At 46.0% G+C, this 25,626-nt stretch overlaps 1 protein-coding gene across 1 annotated transcript in view; it reads right to left on the reverse strand.

The window, feature by feature from the left end:
• BTAF1 (B-TFIID TATA-box binding protein associated factor 1) overlaps positions 1 to 25,626 on the reverse strand; it is a 251,002-nt gene that overhangs the window by 61,726 nt on the left and 163,650 nt on the right. Inside the window, exons 29-33 of the mRNA XM_082268123.1 lie at positions 19,096 to 19,173; positions 15,510 to 15,639; positions 15,061 to 15,202; positions 13,403 to 13,533; positions 11,472 to 11,597 (exon numbers count right to left, since the gene is read on the reverse strand). Of these exons, the coding sequence (XP_082124249.1) occupies positions 11,472 to 11,597; positions 13,403 to 13,533; positions 15,061 to 15,202; positions 15,510 to 15,639; positions 19,096 to 19,173 (607 nt within the window). The remainder of the gene's footprint in view (positions 1 to 11,471; positions 11,598 to 13,402; positions 13,534 to 15,060; positions 15,203 to 15,509; positions 15,640 to 19,095; positions 19,174 to 25,626) is intronic.

The following is a 25,626-nucleotide window of genomic DNA, read 5'->3' on the forward strand; positions in this document are numbered from 1 at the left end:
GTAGGGACATTCACTCTAGGGGCTCCATGAAGAAACCTGGAACCACTAGTGTTTTCCCCAAAAAATTGTATTTTTTTTGGCACACAACTATTTGTGGCACTACACGTCCAAGCACATTGCTACAGCAGGAGGAGGGATCACATATACCCCCAGAGACTCACTACACTGCATACAGAAAGACAGAAGCGCCAGGCTGCCCGCTCTAGAGGCCTCCCCGCCGCACACAGCTCCTGTGGCTACAAGAAAATGGCCACCCATAGACTTCTTTGGGGACCTACACAAACATGGCCGTCCCATCCCATTCAGTGAGCTACGGAAAAATGGCGGTGCCATTTGGCACACTGGACCCCAGGGCCTATCACAGGTATATCAGATGGCCGGGGGGGGGGGGGGGGGGGGCTTAGCTAGGGACCCCCGACCATGTAAATCCACACCATATATTAGCGGGAACCACCATATCGCTCTCCTACCCCCTTCCAGCAAAAGTTCCCCACACACATCCTACACCAACAGCACAGCCTCGGGGGAAGTGGGGGGGGTTCACACAGAAGACCCTAGATAAAGAGGGGGCACCAAAGGAATTGGGAGGTCACAGGGGGGACTTAACACCCCGGGAGTCGGCCCGTGTCCACCCAAAATTTCCTAGAGGAGGAAAGTGGGGGAACACTACTCACCAAACCTTCGGAACCATGACAGCACCACTCCAGGCAGAACTACTCCCAATCTTGGAATGGGGGTGAAGTCTGCACAAGCTCGCTGGCAAGACCGGGGGGACAGTAAGGATATAGGATATCCAGTGCATCACCCAGTATGGCAGTTGATTGTAGTTCTATTTTAAAAAAGAGAAAAATGCCAGGACCAAATATCCCAGAAAGCAGCTAGGTCCTTACTCCTGACTAGGCAGAAAAAAATTGAGATCCTAGAGCAGGAAGTGGGAGTATACCCCCTGGGACTGCCCATGGGCATAGTCAAGTCTTGTTAACCCTTTTTCCACCTAGTGTCCTACTCTTAGGAAGAGCAGCATAACCCATATGTCAAAGATATGAAGCAGTGTCCTTCAATGAACAAAAGAGAAAAACTGGAGTTTTGTACTTACCGTAAAATCCTTCTCTGAAGTCCATTGACAGACGCAGCTCCATATCTTCTTAGACCATTGGGTTATGCTCCTCCCATCAGGAATAGGACACTAGGCAGGAAAAAGCTTTACCACACCTATGGGGGTGTCCCTGCAGGCATAACCCCACACACTCCGCTACAGTCTCCAGCTTCGTTGCAAGCAGTATTTTAGAGTCCAGGTCCCCTGAACACACATCTTTCCAAGCACTCCACCTCAACCAGACAGGCTGGCATCCGTGGTTACCATGGTCCAATACAAGGGAAGGAAGGACTTGCCCTGACGCAGATCCAAGGAACGGAACCACCACAGTAGAGCACTTCTTGTGTTTTGACTCAGATTGTCCAAAGATTTTGGATCCTTGTTCCACTTGACAAGAATTTCTCTTTGCAGAGGTCTCGTGTGGAACTGAGCAAACAAAACCGCCTAGGTAGACACCATCAGGCCTAGCGCTCTCATGCAAGTCCGCAGAGAGGACAGATTGCTGGATAACAGCAAGCGAATCGCCCCCTGCAACTTTTGTAGCTATTCCAGAGGGAGAAACAACCTCGCTGAGTCCAGAGTCAGTCCCAGATAATCCAGTTTTGGAAGATGGGACCAGATCCGATTTTTTTAAATTGATGTTCCAACCGAACTCTTGCCAAGTCCGTACAGTGATGGAGAGGTCGCACAACAGGACTGAAAGCGAGTCTGCTCTTAAGAAGAGATCGTCCAGGTACCCCAGTACTGCAATCCCCCGCTGTCGCAGTAGTGCCAATACCAGAGCCAACACCTTGGCGAAGACCCTGGGAGTAGATGGCGAGACCAAAGGGAAACGCCACAAACTGATAATGCTCCTCTCCTACAGCGAAGCGAATGACGCAGATCCCTCAGGGTGACTTGCGTTCGTGGCAGCCATATGAACCTCAGAATCTGAGGATACTGATGAGGCAGGTGAGGACAGTGGGCGCTTTTTACTAGTTTTTTTTTTTTTTTTTTTTTTTAGGACCAAATCAACTTTTGACACCAAGGTTTCCAAAACGGCCGTTAAGGCAGACAAGGGATGCGACCCGGAGGTCCCCGCAACACCAAAGAGGGGAATCAGTAGGTGAGATTTGTCCTGGGACTGCATGTCATCCTGGGGACAGCGCAGTGTAACTTTAATACTGCAGAAAACGGCCCCCACACAGCTGCACCAGCGGTACTACAAGTCCCAGCACACTAAACTGCAATATAGCAGAATGGGAGGGCAACCTACAGGGACCCCAATCAACTCACCGCCACATGATATCAGGGAAAGCAGAGCCGGCCTGAAATGTGCAGAAAAAAAATATCTTCACAGGAAGAGGAAATACCTGGGTCAGCACTAGAGTTAAAGCCTTGCCACTCACTGCTGTACATAGTTCGGGGACTACAAGAAAATGGCCGCCCAATGAATTTCAATGCAGATCTCCTGGAAAATGGTGGCGTCAACGGCACGCCATGCAGTCTACAGGATCCCCTGAGGGATCCAGTGATCATCAGGCATAGGGGGGCCCTGGCAGGGACCCCCACCAGGACTACCCCCCCCCTGCGGATTACGCGATCAGCGGCATGTATCCCTCGCGCCCCCCCCCCCCCCCCCAAGGGCCCCCATCGCCAGCTACAGCCCCTGCACTGTACCAGACTAAGGTAGGGACCCCCTGTGCAATAGTGGGGAGAACGGCCTGAGGGGGGCCTTGGATGGTCGATAGGGGTTGTTCCTGGGGTCCCCACATACAGGGCGGGACATAGGGGATAACCCAAGGGTCCGACCGTCCCAGGGAGGGGACCACATCCACTCCAAGACTGCAAGACATATGGGGGGACACTACTCACCATACCAACGATATTGAGGTGGGCGCCAATCTGGACAGACCATCTCTCTACCCGGGGTGAGGGTACTGATGGCCAAGGTGTATGCTGCGACTCAAGACAAACCAGGTTGGGTGCGTCCCGGCAAAGTGGTTCACTAGCAGGCCAGCCCCCGTCCAGTGGGGCTATGTTGTGGCGAGGCCTAGCGCGGAGCTGCGACCTGCACACGCTCGCTGGTCAGACTGGGAGGCCATAAGGATAGATCCTATTCTAGAGAATATCTAGTCCGTCGCCCAGTCCGGCTGTTGATTGTAGTTCTCTCAGGAATATAACTAGCTTTAAAAAAAAAAAAAAAAAAAAGTTAGACAAGATTCCCTTTTTTACATAAAAAAACTGCTAGGACCGAAATCCCAGCAGGGAGCTAGGTCCTACTCCTGAATTAAGCAGAAAAAACTGAACGTCTATAGCAAAGTGAGTGGGTGTATACCCCCAGGGACTACCCCATAGGCGTGGTAAAGACTTTTCCTGCCTAGTGTCCTACTCCTGTAAGGGGCAGCATAACCCAACAATTAAGAAGAATATGAAGCTGCGTCTGTCAATGAATGATAGAATTGGATTTTTGACTTGCCGTAAAATCCATTTCTCTGATGTTTATTGACTGATACAGCTCCTCATCTTGACAATTGGGTCATACTGCCCCCTACAGGAGTAGGACACCAAGTAGCAAAAAGCTTGCCTACGCCTATGGGGCAGTCCCAGGGAGTATACTCCCACTCTCATCTATAGCCACTCAGCTTTGAAACAAGCAGTGTCAGAAGAAAGCCAACTCCACAGAGGGGTGGGTGCTGTGTCCGTCAAAAACATCGGAGAAATGGATTTTACGGTAAGTAAATCGTAGCCAACCAGGTAACAAGGAGCTCAACCAGAAACAACTGGAGTGCACCTGAAAAACTAAACACCCTCAAAGAGTACAAGGGCCTCTAAACAGCAGCCTGCAAAACCTTGCGGCCAAAAGAAGCATCCGCAGATGCCAACACATCCACCTTATAAAACATTGTAAAAGTGTGCACAGACGACCAGGTGGCCGCCTTGCAAACCTGCAGCACTGATGACGCCTGATGATGGAAGGCCCAGGAGGCACCAATTGCCAGAGTAGAGTGCGCCCTAACAAGGAAAGGAGGAACCTGACCCTTAAATGAATAGGCCTAAATCGCCGTCTGTCTGATCCATCTGGAAATGGTCGCAGAAGAAGCAGCCAACCCCTTTGGAGGTCCATCCGTGGGTACAAATAGTGAGTCTAACTTCCGAAAAGACTCCGTAGCTGCCAGGTACACCCTTGACTGCCTTGCATTCCTTGGATGTGGTTCGAGCAATTTCTTTAGGATGTTTAGGCCTGGGACATAGGGAAGGCAACACGTCTTCATTCAAATGGAAATCAGATGACCTTTGAAAGGAATGACGGACAGGGACAAAGAACCACCAGGTAAGGTGACCAACGAAACGCCGCCGCCAGCTCCGACACCCTGCGCACAGAAGTAATAGCCACCAAAAATGCCACCTTCTGGGACTACGTAAGCAGGGGAACCTCCCAAAGACTTTCAAAGGGAGGCTTCTAAAGAACAGACAGCACCAAATTGAGGTCGCACGGCAGCAATGGAGACCACACTGGAGGAGACCAGTGTAACTCCCTGGATAAAGGTGCGCACCAAGGATTGTATGGCCAATGGACGTTGAAAGAATACCACTAAGACCGAAACCTGGCCCTTGATGGTACTCAAGGCCAGGCGCTGCTCAACTCCCCACATTGGAGAAAGGCCAATATCTGAGCCACCAAAAAGGACAGCGTGAACCCCAAGAGACTCACACCACCATCTTCCAAGTACAATGGTAGATTTTCTATCCTTTAACAGCATCAGAATCAACAATTCAGACAAACCTCCATCCTTCAGCACCTGGCTTTCAACAGCCAGGCCTTTAAAGCCAGCAACTGTAAAGCAGAATGGAAGATTGGACCTTGGGACAGCAGATGTTCCCTAAGAGGAAGTCTCCAAGGAGCATAGGCGACCAGCCGTACCTGATCGGCGTACCAAGACCGGCGTGGCCAGTCTGGAGCCACTAGAATGACCGGCATCCTTTCTGCCTCAATCCTGCACAGGAGTCTTGGCAGAAGTTTGAGAGGGGGGGTGGGGGAAGGTGTAAATCAAGAGGATACTGACTCCAAGGAGCCACAAATGCGTCTGTCAGAGGCTCCCGAGACCATACCACAATCCTCTGTACCTTCCTTGGAATGTGTACAGCAGAGAGGGCAGGAATGTATGCCTACCTTAGAATGCTGGCTATTTCCCGAGCAGCCAGGACACTTCTTGTGCCCCCTTGGTGATTGACCTAGACCACAGCCGTGGCATTGTCTGATTGAATTCCTAGCAGACATCCCTGAAGATGAATTTTCCAATGATCCAGACAAAGTCTGATCACTCTGAGTTCCAGTACATTAAATCGTCAGTCTGGACTCTTCTAGGGTCCAGACCCCCTGAGCACAATCTGTGCTGAGGATGCCTCCCCACCCGGACAGGCTGGCATCTGTGGTGACAACTGTCCAGTACAGGGGGAGAAAGGATTTTCCCTTTTGAAGTGCTGGAGAACTAAGCCATCTCTAGAGACCGTGGATTCTTGTACAATTTGCAGAAAACTCGTGTGGAACCATGCAAACGGAACCACCTCAAAAGATGGACACCATCAGGCCTAACAACCGCATGCAAGCTCGAAGGCATAACCATCTGCTGGACAATAGAAGTTGAATTTTCTCCTGCAATTTCTGGAGTTTTTACAGAGGAAGAAACACTCTGGCTGAGCCAGAGTCGGACCCATATAGTCCAGTTTTGCAGACAGAACCAGAGTAGATTTTTGAAAGTTCAGAAACTAACCAAACTACCTCAGAATAGTAATCTCCAAATTGTCCATCAGATCATTCGCAGAAGATGTTCATCCAGGTACCCCTGTATCGCGATCTCCCACTGGCGCAGCAATGCTAACATCGGGGCCAACACTTTTGTGAAGACCCGAGGAGCGGAGGCGAGACCAAGCAGTAACTCCACAAACTGACAACGTTCCCCGCCAATGGCAAAGCAGAGGAAATCCCAGAAGAAGGGATGCCACCAACGTGTGAATGTACTCCATTCGGAACTTCTGTACCCGCACAAAGCAGTTTAGCGCCTTTAGGTCCAGAATTGGACAGACCTTGCCTTCATTCCTGGGAACTGTAAAGAGGTTTGAGTAAAACCCCTGAAAACGTTCGGAAGTCGAAAGAATCACCCCTTGAACAAACAAGTCTTGCACTGCCCCAAAGAGACCCGTAAGCAATCTGGGAACAAGTGCAGGTTGGAAAGGAAGAACAACATTTTTGGAGAATAAGACCGAAACTCGATCTTGTAGCCGGACCAAAATGACTTTGTGGACCCACTTGTCCAGTACCAGGGAGGTCCACGGATCTAGAAACCAGGGAAAACGTCCCTCACCCCAGATACGGGTGAGGGCGCTCCTCCATGCAGAGGAAGCCTTGTCTGCAGGTCTGGAAGAGCCCGCTTGAGGCTTGCCAGACCAGGACCTTTGGAATCTCTGATGGAGACTCCGAAGGGCTTTATTTCCTTGTCTTGAGACCCTGAGGTATGAAAAGGCCTCTTATGAGCCAAGAAGAATGGCCCACATCTACGACGGGGCTCCTTGCCCTTGGTAGCCTGCGGAAGAAGAGTACTCTTCCCCCCCCCCTGTGAGACCCTAATGATGTAATCCACGGAAGCTCCAGACGATCCCCTACAAGGGGGAGAACAGGTAAGGCCTTCTTAGAAGTTTGATTCGCAGGCCAGCATTTCAGCCAGATATTACACCGAAGGACCGATGCTGATACAGACAGCATAGAAATCAAAGGAGCTGCATACAGAGGCATCACTAATAAAACTGTAGCCCCTAGACCAACTGATCCGTCAGCTTCGCAAAAGGCAGGGGAAAGTGGTTTCCCCTTCAGGTCCCAGCGTAAAAGTTTAGCCCACTCAGTAAGAGCCAGGGCAACAGTAAATACCAGCTTAAGTGCCGAACCAGCCAGAGTGAACATATGGCAGGCCAGAGCCTCTGACCACTTCTCAGCCAGATCTGTAAAGGCCGGGGGCTCCTCAACCGGAATTAAAGGTAGCTTTATATAACCTGGAAACTGGAGAGTCCACTACAGGTGAGAATCCTCATAAGGATACCGCATCACAAAATGCTTAGGGACCATAAGAGTGCGTTTTGGACAATCCCTCTGTTTTGTGACAACGTTGTCAAAGTAAGAGGAAAAAGGGAATAACATCCTCGCTGCTTTGGAGAGCCTGTGGGTGCCAAAAGTAACCAGTGCCTCCCACGTAGCATCAGCCGCATTCGCTATTTTTAAAGTTTTACGCACTAACACAATCAATGCATCCACAGTGCCTTTCCATGCGCAGCTAGAGGAGCAGAGGAATCATCCTCACTATCTGAGCACTCAGGGTGCGTGGACGCAGACCCAGTAGGGTGACTGGCGTCTGCGGCAGCCAAAACAGATTCAGGATTTTATGAGATAGATGAGGCAGGGAAGGGTGGGGGTGCTATATACTAAGCTCACCCTGAAAACAATCAGGGGAGGGCCGCCGACTGCAATCCCGCAAAAAACACTGACCAAGGGCCCACAAATGGACCACCTACTGGACCCCACAAAAAAAAAAAAAGGGGGTTGCCCTCCGAGCCCCTCCATAGAGGCCCGCATAATAGGAAGTAGCGATGGGCCCGCAGTGATAAAAGGGGCAGGTGCCCTACACAATAATGGCGGCATGGCTGCCTTTAAAAAAAAATAAACCGCCCTTACAGTGCCACCCCTCCAAGGGAGGCGCCAAGCTGGCTGCATGGCATAGTAGGCCGCAGGTCATAACCTACATTTTTGTGGAGGCCCAGCCGCAGGCACATGGATCCCAGCCAGGCAGGGGGCTTCAGCAAACCTCACTGGGGCCGCCCACCCCGGCCGCATGGCCTAATAGGCTGTGGCCTAAATTTTTGTTGACACCCAGCCGCTTGGGTGTGAGCCCCAACGGAGTTGACCACCCAGGGGTAGTGAAGGGCCGAAAGACCCACAGTTGCCACCAAAATTTGAGAGGAACTGGGGGGGGGGGGGGGGGGAGGAGGGGAACCCGGGAGTCCCACCGTCCCAGGGAGGGGCCTATGTCCACCTCAAAGCCCTCCAGGGGAAGTGGGGGAGGCAGCTACTTACCATACCAGGAGCAGGGTGGGCACTGCTCCTGACAGACCACCGCTCCATCGGAATGTGGGTGGCTGTCAGCCAGAAGGAATGCTGCGACTCAGGCCGAGGCCAGGTTGTATGCACCCTTTAACTGGCAGGCCAGCCCCCATGCAGTGGGGCTATGTTGCGGCTGACCTAGAGCGTAGCTGAAGCCTGCGCGCACTAGCTGGAATGAATGGGGGGGGGGCTCTGGATCTAGATTATTCAGTCTGTCGCCCAGTCCGGCAGTCGACTGTAGATTCTCACAGAAACAAAACAAAGATAGGCAAAAAGTTTAATTTAAAAAAGAAAAAAAAATTGCCAGGACCAGAGATCCCAGAAAGGAACTAGGTCCTCACTCCTGAATAGGCAGAAAAAAAAAAACAGTGCCTATAGCTGAGACTGGGAGTATACTCCCTGGGACGGCCCCATAGGCATAGTCAAGCTTTTTTCTGCCTAGTGTCCTACTCCTGTGGGGGGCAGTATAACCCAACTGTCAAGATAGGGAGCTGTGTCCATCAATGAAGAGAAAAGAACATTTATCAAAATTAGAGAACACTTTCAGAAACCTCCCAGTTACTGGTGTTAATCTGACACCTTGTGGCAATTTATTTAACCACTTGCCGACCGCCGCACGACTATATACTGCGGCGGTCAGCCCCTCCTGGGCAAAGTGACGTACTGGTATGTCACTCGCCCACGAGCCTGTAGGGGGCGAGCGCGCGCCGCCAGCACGCTCCCGCCCCCGCTCGTTCACTAACATCCCCGCGCGTGTGACCGTCGGCTCCAATGTCCGCCAGCCACTCGCAATCTCGCTCAGGAGAGGGAGAAAGGCAGACGGCTGATGCAAACACAGCCGTCTGTCATTCTCCCTTAGATCATGACAGAGGCTATGTGATCCCGCTATGCAAGATCGTATGTCTCTGTTATGATCTAACAAGCCACGCCCCTTAAAAGTTAGAATCACGCCCCTAGGGACACATTTAACCCCTTGATCACCAATAAAGTTAACCCCTTCCCTGCCAGTGTCATTTTTAAAGTAACAGTGCATATTTATAGCACCGATTACTGTAGTAATGTCACTTGTACCCCCAAAAATGTCAGTTAGGGGTTTGATCTGTCCGCCACAATTTCGCTGCCCCGCAAAAAAAAAAAAAGTCGCAGATCGCCGCCATTACTAGTTAAATAAGAAAAGGACGTCAATTTCATTTGGGTACAGGGTCGCACGACCGCGCAATTGTCCGCTACAGTCACGCAGTGCCGAATCGCAAAATAGGGCCTGGTCTTTGAGCAGCCAAATCCTCTGGGGCTTAAGCAGTTAAATATCTGACAAACCCTATTTAACTGGTAGCCTAACATTCCCATTTTCACTGACTTCGCAAGATGGTGAGACATCCTAAGTAACATTTCCTCCGGGCGCTCCAAATCTCTATCGTCTATATACCAGAACTGTGTCTATACATTTTGCAAGCTGCCTTTGTTTGCATGAGCGGATGTACATATTTTTTCCAAATGAAGGCCAAAGGGATGACCCTTTCAGCCATAGCAAGAGAAGTTTGTAGTTCGAAATCTGTGATTTCTAGAATATTGCATCTTTACAACGTCACAAACTCATTTAAGTCCCCCAAGAAGGCTGGTCGTCCACGAAAGACAAATACAAGAGGACAGGACAATGTGGAAAATCTCAGTGGGCAATCGGTTCAACACTGCAGCAGCGATTGCGCGCCAGTTCCGCGATGAACAGAGTAAGGATCTGTCTCTCAATACAGTGTCTCCCCATTTAGGAGAATTTGGACTAAAAGCCCACTCTGCAGTGACCAAATCTCTCATTTGCAGAAAGAATCAAAAAAGGCAACTACTAACCTTGGCTTAGGAGCATGTTTTGTGGACAGAGGAGAACTGGTCCAAAGTTCACTTTAGTGATGAAAGCAAGTTTGATTGATTGGGGTCTGATGGGAAACATTATGTTCATCGTCAAACTGGGGAAAGGCTGAACCCAGTGTAAAGAAGTCAGTGAAAGGTGGAGGGGGGGGGGGGGTGTCATGGTTTGGGGGATGTTTTCTGCAGCAGAAGTTGGGCCTTATACAGCTACATGGCAAAGTATGTTTATCAGAACCTTCCTCGACAACATGCGGTTCCTTCATTACCCAATCAGCCTGCAAGTTCCTGCATGACAATGCCCCGCCACACAGCAAAACGGGTAAAGCACTTCCTTGAAGCTGAAAACATTGAAATAACAAAATGACCAGCCCAGAGTCCTGATATAAACCCAACAGAAAACCTCTGTAAAATTATCAGTGACAAAGTTATTGCCAAGATAATCACTAGAGTCACTGAACTGTGCAAGAGATTGGAAGAATAGTGGAACAAACTCACACCAGAGCAGTGTGGGAGATTAGTGATGTCCTGTGGTTACAGATGTGCTTAAAATGGATGTAAACCCTCACATATAACCAGTGAAGTGAGCAGCCTCAGATGATACACGTAGATCAAACAACTCTCCCTACATATGTTTTATTTGTATATCTGCTGTCTTCAGATTTATACACTTTTTAGAAAGTAAACATTGAATTTTTTCTTGTGGAGGAGTCTTGGCATACACCATGTGACAGCTGATTGGAGGAAAGACACACACCCTCCCCTCCATATAGGCAGAGGAAGGAAGAGCTGTGCTGTGAATAGACCGGCTCTCTGCTAATCTTTATGCACCCACCCCAACACAAATTTCCACTTGCTTTTATCTCCTGTGTCGGAGAACTTGTCAGAAGTGATCATGCTAACAGAGGAACGGAGCATCAGAAAGACAAGGGACTTCGGGCTTAGGAGAGCAATGAGTAAACACTACAGATATTTGTGCCCAGGTCAAATTTCATGAATGGGGTTTAGATCCACTTTAAGTCATTCAAAGGAAGGGCCTGTACACTTGCTACTAATTGTGGATTGTAACCCTCAGAAATGTTAGTTGTACTCTTTCTCCGTGCTACATTCATTGCTGTTCTCTACAAAATAACGTTTTTTTGTTAAAGTGCCTTGGTTTTTTTTTTTTTTTAAAGACTCAGTTCTATTAACATGGCATAGCCACAACAAAAATTTTGTCAACTGTTGAGCAATGTAGATTATGTTATTTCTGAAAAAAATCAAGTGTTCATACATTGTTCTCCAATTTTGATCTACAGTGTATTAAAGGTCATTAGTATGAAAACACACAACAAAAACGCATGCACGCAAACTTACACTTCACTGCAAGATCACATTATTATTTACCTGGAAGACATGTCCAGTAGCCTTTAGCTTTGGCCTCTCACTTTCTTCGGAAAGAGCAGACATGGAGACAGTTTCATCAACATCAGTTTTGGCGCGAGATTTTGCAAAATCTTCATATAACTGAACCTGAAAATATGTGGAAGACCAGTCCAGTTTATTAAAATCATTGGTCAAATCATATAATGGAGTTAAAATATTAACAAAAAATGTGATGTGTGCTCACTTTTGTGAGATACTGTATTATATATCTTTTCATGTGACAACACTTAGGCCCTTTCACACACGGTAGTCTGTCGGTATACTCAGTTTTTCTCAGCGGGGGATCGATCTGCCGATCCCCCGCTGAGCAGGCGGATGGCAGCTGTGTCTCCGCGCTGTGTGCGGAGACAGCTGTCAGGTCCCCATTCTTCTCTATGGGGGAATCGGATGAGAACGGACCGTCTGTCCGTTCTCATCCGATCCGATAAACGGATGGAAAATAGGGTTTCCATCCGTCCAGATTTGACGGATTGGATGTCAGCAGACATGTCTCCGCTGACATCCGATGCCACATAGAGATGCATGGGGCAAACATCAGATCCGCCTGAAAAAAAGGACAGGCGGATCTGAACGGTCCGCTTGTGTGAAAGGGGCCTAAAGAAATTACACTTTGACACTGTTATACAAGCTGTGTATACTCACTACTTTACATTGTAGCAATTTTCTGTCCCCTCAAAATAACAACACATAGCCATTAATGTCTAAACCGCTGGCAACAAAAGTGAGTATACCCCCAAGTGAAAATGTCAAAAATGGGCCCAAAGTGTCAATATTTTGTGTGGCCACCATTATTTTCCAGGACTGCCTTAACCCTCTTGGGCATGGAGTTCACCAGAGCTTCACAGGTTGCCACTGGAGTTCTCTTACACACCTCCATGACGACATCACGGAGCTGGTGGATGTTAGAGACCTTGCGCTCTTCCACCTTTCGTTTGAGGATGCCCCACAGATGCTCAATAGGGTCTAGGTCTGGAGACATGCTTGGCCAGTCCATCACCTTTACCCTCAGCTTCATTAGCAAGGCAGTGGTCATCTTGGAGGTGTGTTTGGGGTCGTTATGTTGGAATACTGCCCTGTGGCCCAGTCCCTGAAGGGCAGGGGATCATGCTCTGCTTCAGTATGTCACAGTACATGTTGGCATTCATGGTTCCCTCAATAAACTGTAGCGCCCCAGTGCTGGGCAGCATTCATGCAGACTAAGACCATGACACTCCTACCACCATGCTTGACTGTAGGCAAGACACACTTGTCTTTGTACTCCTCACCTGGTTGCCGCCAGACACACTTGACACCATCTGAATCAAATAAGTTTATCTTTGTCTCATCAGACCACAGGACATGGTTCCAGTAACCCATATCCTTAGCCTGCTTGTCTTCGGCAAACTGTTTGCTGGCTTTCTTGTGCATCATTTTTAGAAGAGGCTTCCTTCTGGGACAACACCCATGCAGACCAATTGGATGCAGTGTGCGGCGTATGGTCTGAGCACTGACAGGCTGACCCCCCCCCCCCCCCACCCCTTCAAACTCTGCAGAAATGCTGGCAACACTCAAACGTCTGTATCCCAAAGACTTCCCAACTTCTTTGGTTGACGAAGACGAGGCCTGTTCTGAGTGGAACCTGTCCTGTTAAATCCCTGTATGGTCTTGGCCATCGTGCTGCAGATCAGTTTCAATTTTGAGCTTGATCAGCACTGATCTGTGTTGACAGTAGAGAGTCCGGGGGGGTGTTGATGGGGAAATCTGCTAGATTTTTTGTTCAGCCAGCTCGTTGAACGAAAAGAAACTGAACCATGTATGGGCAAGCTTTAGATGATATTTTACCCTTCAGTTTTCATTCACTGCTAACACACTAACACTCAGATGAAACTAACAGGAGATAAGACACCACACACCTGTAATGGACTCAGAACACAGTAATAGTCTTGAATAATTTTAGGCGGAAGATCTTGCAATACATCCTCTTTCATTCGGCGCAGTAAAAATGGTAGAACCTGACGATGCAATGCCTCCATCGCAAGAACACCTGTGAGTGTAAATTACATATATGTATAATAGGTTGAGCTGTAAACACCATATTTGGCTTAAAAGCACACAAACTTGAACCAAGCGATAAACCAAAAGCTGCAAAACAGTTGGCCATGTAAATTGCAATTAACATAACTCCAGCATTCCTAGAACCATTTTTAGGTGCTGCTATAGCCTCCAAATATCCTAGACCTAGAGGAATAGGATTTTTTTTAAAGTTGGTAATCTGTATAGGCTGGAGCATATTGCCCCTTGGACCCCACCCTTGTCTCCACATAATAGTACTCATGGAGCAAATCATAATGGAAAAGCTGAAATGCTGGGAAATAATGCTTACACACTGGTACCTTATGGTGTTGACCATACACAGCCACTGTTTACAATATGGTTTAAGAACAGGTGTTCTGTAGACAAACAGCACACGTAATTATGCTTTCCAATCTACAACTGGTGTAGAGCTGCACAATTCTGGACAAAATGAGAATCACTATTTTTTTTTGTTAAGAATAAAGATCAAGATTCTCTCACGATTCTTGGCGTAACTTCATCTTTTACATTATACAAAAAAACTGGGCTAACTTTACTATTTAGTTTTATTTAAATTCATTAAAGTGTATTTTTTCCCTAAAAAACTGAGTTTAAAAGACTTCGGCGCAAATACAGTGTGACAAAAAAGATTGCAACGATCGCCATTTTATCCTCTAGCGTCTCTGCTAAAAAATATTATATATAATATATATTAATAAAATGTTTGGGGGGTTCTAAGTAATTTTCAATAAAAATACTGATTTCAACTTGTAAGCAACAGGTGTCAAAAAGGCTTAGTGCAGGTTTACACATACGCGATGTCAGACATTGCATGTCATTCACAGCACACTGCTCTGCAAATCACATGGAATGTCTGTGTGTTGCGAATTCAGCCATACATATTGTATGGCTGAATTTGCATCGCATTGGGACCAAAGTCGCACAGTACCCTTTTTTTGGTCTGTACCAGAATCGGATCGCATCGGATATGCGATACAATTCATGTCCGAACTGATAATTCGCACTGCAATATGCAAACTGCTCTGGGGATGTCATTAACTTTGTATTGACACCCCCAGCGATTTGCATAAGGCAGTGTTAACTGCCTGCGAGTTGAGTGCGGTGTGGGAACCCGCAGTGGATTCGCAGGGTTTCCCGCATCGCATATGTGTGAACCGGCACTAAGACGATAAACTGCCCTCACTTACAGATGGAAGATCTTTCTTTTTATCTAAAAAAACTAAATTATACATTGTACAGCATTTTGTTTTTAGTTATTTAGTAGCCTTACCAATGTTGAAAACATTTTTTTTTTTTTTGACAAATGTGAGTGAGCAGAGAACAGCTTTGTAAGAATCAAGGACATGCCGTTTTAAGATCGTGAGGGGGGGGGGGGGGGGGGGTGGTGGAGAATCAATATATATATATATAAATAAATCGTGCAGCTCCAAGTTGCTGCATACCAAAAAGTTGAATTAAATTATCCTATTATTCTTACCAGCTTCCTGTTCACGAGAGGAGCTCCGAGCATCCCTGCTAGCCAAAATGGGCTTCCCATACCTAGCAGCAAATTGTCGTTCTGTGCCTAGAAAACCAGGCATGAGGAAGTCAAACAATGACCACAGCTCCAAAACATTGTTCTGGGAAAACAAAAATGGCAACAATCTCAAACAAGGGTCTCAAGGTTTCTACATTCAGTCCTACATGTTAACACTAAGCCATGCACTTCGTTTATATTCACTGGGGATTGCAAAACAAATGTGGTATGGACGGTTTACATATAGCAATAAATCTAACAGAGGTTCTTACACTTCCCATACCCACACAATATCATACTTTTGGCTGGGATCTGGCTTCAAATCAACCAACAATCAAAACCAGCAGGAGGTTTGGTAAACCCCAACATTAAATGAAAAACGAAACAATCTCAGGTCACTTAATACATACCTGTATTGGCGTTCCAGAAAGGATAATTCTGTAATTTGCTGTTATCTGCTTTACAGCTTTGGACAATTTGGTTTTGCCGTTTTTTATTACATGCCCTTCATCCAATATACAGTAATTAAATTTCATATTTCTGAAAGAAATGCATTGTTAGACTATACAAGGTGCTTGTGTGGACAGATAGTAGAATTTCAATAAGAATACTGAAAGAGTGAACGTGATTTATTATTGTCTGCAATACTGTATGTGAGCAAGTGGAAGTAGTAAGGGACGTACCAAAAACAATTTTAAGTATCTTATTTACACCTTGGACAGTACTCATTTGCGACTTCAAAAATAAGCAAATTGTTGTACATGCAAGGAATATACTTGGTATATGCCCCGCGCCCGATATGTGAATAATAAATTAATTTAGTGAATGATTACAAAAATTGTGCGTTTGTAGCAGCTGCTATAGAGATATGGTAATGTGTTGCAGGTAAGTAGTCTAAAAAGGCTACCTATAGCGCTTGCTAAAGTTAATTACAATAAATATTAATAAAAGATTAAGAAGTGTTCTACAAAAAATTCATACATAAATTGCATAAAGGTGATAATAGTGACGATAAGGTGATAAATACAAATGATTCCATATAAAATTCATATAAAAAATTCCATGAAGTGACTGTCGTGAAATATTGGAAAAAAAAAACAAGTCCAAAAAATGTTTTCTAGGTTTAGAGATCCAATAAAAAATATAAAAAAAAAAAAATAAAGTGAGTCTCTTGTGCAAACGGTGCTTATTTCAAAACAGTAGGTGCAAGTGCTCAGCGTAGTGATTTCTCAATCCGCTCTGTGGTGCTCAGTGCAACTTTTCTTTCCGACCATGACAAATGGTAAGAGTGAATCACTTGCCAAATAGCGTGGGTCACGTATGCCTTATGGCACCAAGACCAGCCAAGCTTAGGTAGCCTTCCAGGCTGTGAAGCGGGAGTTTCCTCGTGGCTCTCTTTGGGTGGATAGGATGGCGGGCTCCCCCTCTCTCTCCTCAGGCCAGATATGAAGGAAGATAAAAAAAAAATAGCTCCGGATAGTGTAGTATCTTTGATATACATTTTATTTTCCAATTTGGGTAAAAATAATACAGAGTAGTTTAATTGGAAAATAAACTTTATATCAAAGATACTACACTATCCGGAGCTATTTTTTTTATCGAGAGAGATCGAGAGAGAGATCGAGAGAGAGATCGAGAGAGAGAGAGAGAGAGATCGAGAGAGAGATCGAGAGAGAGATCGAGAGAGAGATCGAGAGAGAGATCGAGAGAGATCGAGAGAGAGAGAGAGAGATCGAGAGAGAGAGAGAGATCGAGAGATCGAGAGATCGAGAGAGAGAGAGATCGAGAGAGAGATCGAGAGAGAGATCGAGAGAGAGATCGAGAGAGAGATCGAGAGAGAGATCGAGAGAGAGATCGAGAGAGAGATCGAGAGAGAGAGAGATCGAGATCGAGAGAGAGAGAGAGAAAAAGCCATCCTATCCACCCAAAGAGAGCCACGAGGAGACTCCATCACAGCCTGGAAGGCTACCTAAGCTTGGCTGGTCTTGGTGCCATAAGGCATACATGACCCACGCTATTTGGTAAGTGATTCAATCTTACCATTTGTCACGGTCGGAAAGAAAAGTTGCACTGAGCACCACAGAGCGGATTGTGAAATCACTACGCTGAGCACTTGCACCTACTGTTTTGAAATAAGCACCGTTTGCACAAGAGACTCACTTTATTTATTGGATTTTTTTATTGGATCTCTAAACCTAGAAAACATTTTTTGGACTTGTTTTTTTCCCCCAATATTTCACTACAGTCACTTCATGGAATTTTTTATATGAATTTTATATGGAATCATTTGTATTTATCACCTTATCGTCACTATCATCACCTTTATGCAATTTATGTATGAATTTTTTGTATAACACTTCTTAATCTTTTATTAATATTTATTGTAATTAATTTTAGCAAGCGCTATAGGTAGCCATTTTAGACTACTTACCTGCAACAAATTGTTGTACATGATATGCTCATTGTCAGGAAGTCATTACAGCACAGAAATTTAAATTCCAAGCCAAAGTGTTCTCTAATACGGGCTCCAACATATCTAGATGTCGAGCCCTGTTTAACAAACACTGTATGTATGTACTCCGATTTGCACCTATGCTTTCTGAAAACACCAAGCACTACTAGTGGTTTCCTGCTTAACCTCTAAATGTATTTAACGAAGTATAAATTCCCCAGATTAACTTTAATTTGTGGATATACAGGAAAAGTTAGGACCCTACAGATTTTATTGCATTCTTTGTTACCACTGGGGAGATCCATCTTAGTTTCCTGTTGTGTTAATAGGGAAGGAATGGAATTGCCCAAATAAGAAAGCATCAATAGAAATTGACGGGGGGTAAAAAAGTGGTTGCAGTTCCTAAAATTTGTAAACTGAAAGTCTGCACTTCAAATTAATTTGGATTATTTTGTTTTAAATAATGTATTATTTAATTATTATGTAATTGGATTATTTTGTTTTTAAAAAAAGTTTTCTGGTGGCATACAGAGCCAAAAGTATGAAAATCCTATACTTGCAATGGCTTATTGCTGGGTTGACCATTTATGTACAGGTTTCTTTTTAGACACGCCTATACTGAGTTGTCTGTACTAACTGTGCTTAACCTTAAAATAAAGTATTTGGGGGGGAGAAAAAAAAAAAATCAGGTCTGACTCCAGTGCAAGAGAAGCATCCTCACTTTGAGGTTGAATGTTTTGCAGGTCTTTGGAAGAGCAAATATTTGCCTGAGCTTTTTCCTGTGGCTCTCCTTCACCTGGTTACCGCCATAGATACAGGTGGGGGTGAACCTGTGGAGTACTTAGGGAGCAGGGTGTGGAATATGGGGATGGCATGCTTAAAAGGTGTATGCAGCAACCTGGGTGGCAAAAAAGGTGGGAGGAGGCACCCGAGTACCTTATGAAGGCAATAAGTGGAAGTGGCAGTAAAGTGTGTGTCTAGTGGTGTGATATACAGGGTAACCCCATCTTACCTGTCCATGATGCTGGCCCCTATATAAAGTCTAGGCTTTGTTCATCAAGGTGGACATACCCACCAAGGGTTTACCAAGGTTGCACAGATCCAAATACACTGCTTTTGTTGACACTGCTTTTGTTGTAGTAGAGGGCACAGAAGAGTTTAATCACCATAGGATACAAGCAAACAACTGGTGACTTACAGGGTGGGGAACGGTTATAGGGGAGGCGCCCAAGGGATATGTTCTTCAAAGCTTTGCCAGTATCGAGTCACTTGAAGGTATGAGCCTATACCCCAGGGTTTATGAGTACTCAGCATGTGTCCTGTACTAAACAATTCAGATATACCCTAACAAAAGGAACATGTGGATATCGGATAGCACTGAAACTAGAATAATGAGGAACAATAAGTGCTCAGATTGGATCTGTAGGTCATGTTATTAGATCAGTGAACAGGTAAAGGAAACACACTATGGCATGTGGACACATTTACAAGGAGAATTAGGACAGCGCCAAGAAACTTCGAAAATAGGTAATTTAATACAATACCTGAAGAAGTCAATGTCATTCCTCACAACGTCATAAGAAGCCACGATTAGGTTGTGCCTTTTAACCTGGTGCTGTAACCTGCAATACAAACATATCATTCCCTACTACACAAGAATACCAAATGAATGCGACTACAGAAGCACAAAAGGTGTTGACCCCAGTCCCATGCAAATACATGGCTAAGCCAGAGGCCCTCTCTCAGACAAAAGGACTTCTAGTCATCTCACTCAAAATTGATTTTCAGATTGTATGGGTACTTTATTGCAAGGAAAGTCCTCTAGACTTTCCCAGAGTCCACGCACAATGGGACAAAGACTTTCCAGATATGGATGAACAGTACTGGGATGAGGCTCATGATGTTTACGCTTCATTTTCATAGGTCTACATTACATTAGAAAGACTGCCCAAAATGGAGAAAAGAGACGCTCCTATGTCAAAGGGCTGATGGAGATATTACACATGTTTTACTTATGTTTAGACCATTTTAGTCTCAGACTATACAGAAATCACAAAAAATGAGTTACAAATATTGGGGATCCCAAAGGGGTATTTGGTGATATGGATCTTGTACGTGCTTAAAAGACCTGAGACTACTAAGTTAGGTTAGAAAGACTGTAGCATTATGCTGGATTTCTATGGCACCCCTGGATATAAACGCCTGTAAAGACTGGAATACTGTCCTCTCACTTTATAAAGTAATTGCCTCGCAAACTTTAAGATTTGTGGGACTGGGTATTGCATGTCAACTCTTGTTAGCAACTCTCAGTGTCTCCTACAACCTAATCTTGACCACACTGTTCCTACCACCAATTTACTGTCATTTTGGTTCTCTTCGTCCACAAAGGCTATTCTGCAGAAGCGAGAAGGTTGTTTCTTCCTTGGTCAATGCCCACTGTGTACCAAGAGCCCCTCCACAACGGCACATCATTCTGAGGCTCATTTTCAAAGGTTTTAGTTTATGATTACCATTCTAAAAGTGGTATTAGGTCCAGTTCACACTAATGCGATGCGGGAAGGCTGCGAATTCGCAGCCTGTTCCCGCATCGCACACGCACCCCCGGCAGTTCACACTGCCATATGCGATACGCTGGGGGTGTCAATGTAATCTTAACGACACCCCCAGTTTGATCGCATATCGCAGTGCGATCGTGCAGTTCGCACAGGATCGGATCGCACAAGTGTGAACCGCTGTGCGATCCGATCCTGATGCGGCTGCAAAAATGCCTCCTGTGCGAGTTTGCTGCGGGTGCGATGCGAATTTAGCCATACAAAGTGTATGGCTAAACTCGCACCGCACAGCTGATCGCATGTAATGTCGGAGCAGTGCGCTCCGACATTACATGCGAACCCGGCACTCGCAGAAGTGTGAACCGGGGCTTAAACCCAAAAATATACTGTATATTGCAGCTTACCAATCTTTTGATGTGGTTACTGAATTGCTTTCTTTTTTAGGCTTTTTTTACCCTCAGTTTTAACTTGGTTATCTGGCCAGTAAAACCACCTCCTGTATTAAGAGTGCCCCTACTCTGGAGGGAGGAGCGCAGCAAAAAGCAACATTGACAGTCTGGTGTGAGGGGAACGTAGATGGACTAGTAGATTTAAACACACTAACAAATTGCAGCCAAACTCCAGCAAATTCTTTAGAAGTTACATCAAATAGTCCCCCCTCCCCCTCCTTTGGGATAAAGGTTTTACATAAATAAAATCTAACAGTTGTAAGCATCCCTGTCAGTGGTAAATGGTTTGTTTAATCCCTGTAACCAATACACCTGTTGGACAGATGGTTGTACAGACTTAGTGGTCAGATCAACAGGTGAAAATAGAAGCCTAAAAAATAAAACTAATGCAGCCACCACATCTAAGAATTGGTAAACTACATGTAGCACCCTCCTAGAAAGGTGCTAGAGAGTGAGTATAGTTTTGGCTATGTCTGCCTATCAGAGGAGCAGCAGGTAAATTCTATATTGCACTCTGCTTAACAGGGAGCAGGATCTGCAAGTTAGGTCTGCTCAGTGTGCCCAGTGTGCGATTCATCTGGTCTGAGGGAGTGTCCCCAGGTGATCCAATGGGGAGGCACATTAGATAGTGGAGGAAACCTGGCCAATGACAAACAGGCTTTTGATACAGCCCCAGGGATTGGCACAGAATGTTTGTCTTGGTGCATTGTGGGGCATGGTATAAAAAGCCAGGGGCACATAAGGTAGAGGTCTTTTGGTGGGAAGCAGAGTCCCAGAAGGAGGGTGGTGGCTGCCTCCTCTTCTGCAGCAGTTGAAGGTCACAGACAGTCGGCCTGGTGAACCTACAGTGTGGAGCTGAACCCAGAAGTCCTGACTGAGGAGTTGGGGCACTGCGAGAATCTGGAAAACAGTATCGCGAGTACAGAGGCTCTTGCCCAGGGGTCTGCCCAGGAAGGGGACCACTCCGGAGAGTATAGTCAGTGGATGGGTGTCAGCCGGTATAGAGAAAGGGGGTACTGGGGGAGTACCCTGAAGAGAAATATAAACAGGAACTTTTACTTCAGTTTCGTTCAAGTGGAAGGATGAAATAGTGGCCTTGCCGCATCCTCAACATTTGCGAATAGTTCAAGGTTGGAGTATCCCACTTAGCCCTTCTTCCATCCCAATAGAAAATAAAAACAACAAAAACATCTACCCCTAGACTGATCATTGACTGAGCCAAGAACGTAAAGTGCTAAGAGTTCTGCTAAGGTAAGGATAATACAACAAGGATGTGAAACACTGGTCTTAACCACGGGAGGGTGATAATCCTTATTATCAGGCTGTGTTCCCCCCCTCCCTCTTATGTGCCGCATTGTGTCAGCCTGGCCACTTGTCGCCCCTGCCCAGTCGTGGCACTGGGAGTGGGCATGAGTCAGCACAAGCAGGGAGGAGCGGTCTGCGGCTGTGGGTGACTCAGTTCCCAGCATTGGAGCCCAGGGGCGGAACCGGAAAGGACGTCCAAGTACACCCGGAAGTAACCTGTGAGGCCGTGGAACGCAAGCCCGACCACACTTCCGGGTGGGCGGGACCTGTGTGCGTTCCAGGCCCACAATATGCAGCTTGGAACGCTGGCAACCACACTGGACCCGCTTAAAGCCACTCCTATGTCAGGGAATCCTTACCCTTAGCATCCAAGGCTCCCATGCGAGTACCTTTCTTATGGGCTTCTGTGGTGCACTGATGCACCGTGCACACATTTGGATGTGAGCATGCAGCATTCATATTGCAATGTTCAGCGCAGGTTCATCACCACTATTCCTCCACCGTTTTGCTTTTGGGGAATGAGTTTGCGACACCATTTACTGATGTCGGATTATGCATGTCTTTTACCTTTGTTTTAAATATTGATTTTTAGCAGAATTGTCTGTCATCAATCATGGTATCCATACGATCTTATACTGATCAATTACCTCCATTGATTTTTAATGATACTTTTTAGTATGTTTCAGCATTATCATCTGTCATCATATTTATGTATACATATATTTATTTATTTATCCTGTATTACAAGCATTCATACTATGCTTTTGGGCCACTACCATCAATGCTATCCTTGGTTGTTTGTACCCAGTGCTATTGCCATATTATGAATATCTATCGCATGCACCTGACCACTGGGACATGCACCCCAGTTTGTTTACTCCTACACCTGTCCCTGACCTTCTGCCCATCCCAGGGCGGGGGCGGGGTGGTGCACATTGGCTATATAACTTTCTAGAAGTGTATGGTGGGTCAGTGGAGATTTTGGCTCTGAGGAAGAGGGTCCTCCCTCGAAACGCGTAAACCACACCAGGTTTTAAGGACTCCTTCACGCTATCCAGCAGTAGAGAAGTGTTCTGGAAGCGAGCGGTGCCCATTTCCTACATGCTTTATTATATCCTACATTTGCGAGTATATTGTAAGCTACCCTTTTGATTTTAATAAACTTTTAGGTGGTAATGCACAAGGTCGGTACGCCCTTCTCTTGTTGTTTTCTTGTAGTGCATTTTGGATACCCTTGGTCCTGAGGGGGGACAGCAAGACCACTTCATTTGTGCCATGAAACTGCCTAGAACAGTCACCTTCCCGCACACCACTCAGCGCAGGAGATATTGTTTTTTTGGTAATCAGTGCTACGGGTTACCCAGGGGAATCCAAAAGTGTCAACCATCAGCAGTCCTCTAGGGGGCAGTGCTACATACAATATCATAAAAGATTTGATTTTGGGTTAATATCACTTTAAAGTGGTATTAAACTCCAAAAAAAATAAATAAAATTTGACATGTAGGGTTTTTAGGAGAAAAGAGATTCCATCAGTCGCTTCTGTCATAAATGCTTCCCCGTCAGCTCTAATGTACAATGGAATGCACATGCACAAGTCAGCGGACATTTACAGCACCGCTTTGTGCTGTGATGAGATTCCTGTGCGCATCTATGGGAGTCTAGCCATTGCTACCCAGATATTCTAAGTGGCCAGAGAGCGAATCTGGAAGACTGGGTGAAGACGGAAATGTCTGACCAACGTAAGCAATGACAGCTCAGTGCTGGAGGGCTTCATTTGATAGGTAAATCAGTCAAAATGTGCCAGACTTGCACATTAACCACCTAAAGGCCCTTTTTTTTTTTAAAAGCACAGTTTAATTCTGCATTAAGCCCTTTCCTAAACTTGTGAGTTCTGCATTACACTATCTATATTACTGGAGGAAGAAAATAGAAGATTTTTCTCAAGGTGCCAATTTCTTCTAGATCTGTTATTTAAACAATTACTCTATGTTCAAAAGGTCTACTTTCCATTACTTTTCCAACTTTGTAATCTAGGGCTAACTTTGCGAGAAAAAGCAAATTTTGGCCACTTTCAAAAATCCCATTTTTTTTTTTTTTTTTTTGCCTTACCGTAAAATCCATTTCTCTGATGTTCATTGACACAGCTCTTGATTTTTCTTAAACATTGGTTTTTACTGCCCCCTGCAGGAGTAGGACACTAGGCAGGAAAAAGCTTGACTATGCCTTTGGGCAGTCCCAGGGGGTTTACACCCACTCTCGCTATAGGCACTCAGTTTTGTTACAAGCAGTGACAGAAGAAAGCCAACTCCACAGAGGGGTGGGTGCTGTGTCCGTCAATGAACATCAGAGAAATGGATTTTACGGTAAGCCAAAAATCCCTATTTCTTTTGTTCATTGACAGACACAGCTCCTGATCTTTTTAACCATTGGGACACCCAAAGCAGTGTTAATCATCAGGGGTGGGGGGGAAGGATAAAAAAAAAAAAAAAATACACCAGGCTAACCATAGCCTATCAGGTAACCGAGCTCTACCATAAACTGGAGCTCACCTGAAAAACAATACACCCTCAAAGAGGACCAAGTCCTCTAAGCAGCCTGAAAACCTTGCAGCCAATAAAAGCATCCGCAGATGTCAACACATCCACTTTATAAAAACTTTGTAAAAGTGTGCACCAACAACCAGGTGGCCGGCTTGCAAACCTGCGTCACTGACGCATGATGTTGGAAGGCCCAGGAGGCACTAGGCGCCCTAATACAGTGCGCCTTGACAGGGAAAGGAGGAACCTGACCCTTGATGGAATAGGCCTGAACCACTGTGTCTGATCCATCTGAAAATGGTAGCAGAGGATGCGGACAACTAATTTGTGAGGGCCGTCCGTGAGCACAATAGAATCTGACTTCCTAAAAGACTCCGTAGCTGCCAGGTACACCCTAATTGCCCAGACCACATACAAGGCAATTTCCTTTGGATGTTTAGGCATGGGGCACAGGGTAGGCAACACAATGTCTTCAGTCAAATGAAAATCAGACCGCCTTAGAAAGGAATGATGGACAGGGGTGAAGCACCACCTTATCCCAGTAAATCAGAAAAAGGTGAGCGCCACTAAAAAGGCCCCCCTATGACAGTGAAAGCAGGAAAAGTTCCCAAATATTTTCAAAGGGAGGCTTCTGTAGAGCTGAAAGCCGCAAATAAGATCCCAGGGCGATAATGGAGCCCGCACTGAAGCAACCAAATGTCGGACACCCTGAAGAAAGGTCCGCACCAGGGAGTGTGTGGCTAAAGGTCGTTGGGAAAAAAAGTAAAAAAAACGCCAAAGCTGATACCTGGCCCCTGATGGTTCTCAAGGCCAAATGCTGTTCAACCCCCCCATTGAAGGAAGGTTAAGATTCAATCCACCGAGGAGGAGTGAGGATGAACCCCAAGAGACTCACACCACGTAATGTACGTCTTCCATGTACAACGGTAGATCTTCCAAGAAGTAGATTTCCTAGCTTTCAACAGCGTAGGAATCACTGACTCAGACAAACCTCTATCCTTCAGCACCTGGCATTCAATAGCCAAGCGGTCAAAGCCAGTGACTGTAAAGCAGGATGGAAGCCTGGTCATCAGGACAGCAGATCTTCCCTTAGAGGAAGCTTCCAAGGAACGTCGGCGACCAGCCGCACCAGATGCAGAAGATCGCCCAGGTACCCCAGTACCCTGATCCCCGCTGACTCAAACAATGCCAGCACCGAGGCCAACACTTTTGTGAAGACCCGAGGCGCTGAG

Source organism: Pelophylax lessonae (genome assembly GCF_965119305.1).
Source record: "Pelophylax lessonae genome assembly, chromosome: 9".
NCBI lineage: Eukaryota > Metazoa > Chordata > Amphibia > Anura > Ranidae > Pelophylax > Pelophylax lessonae.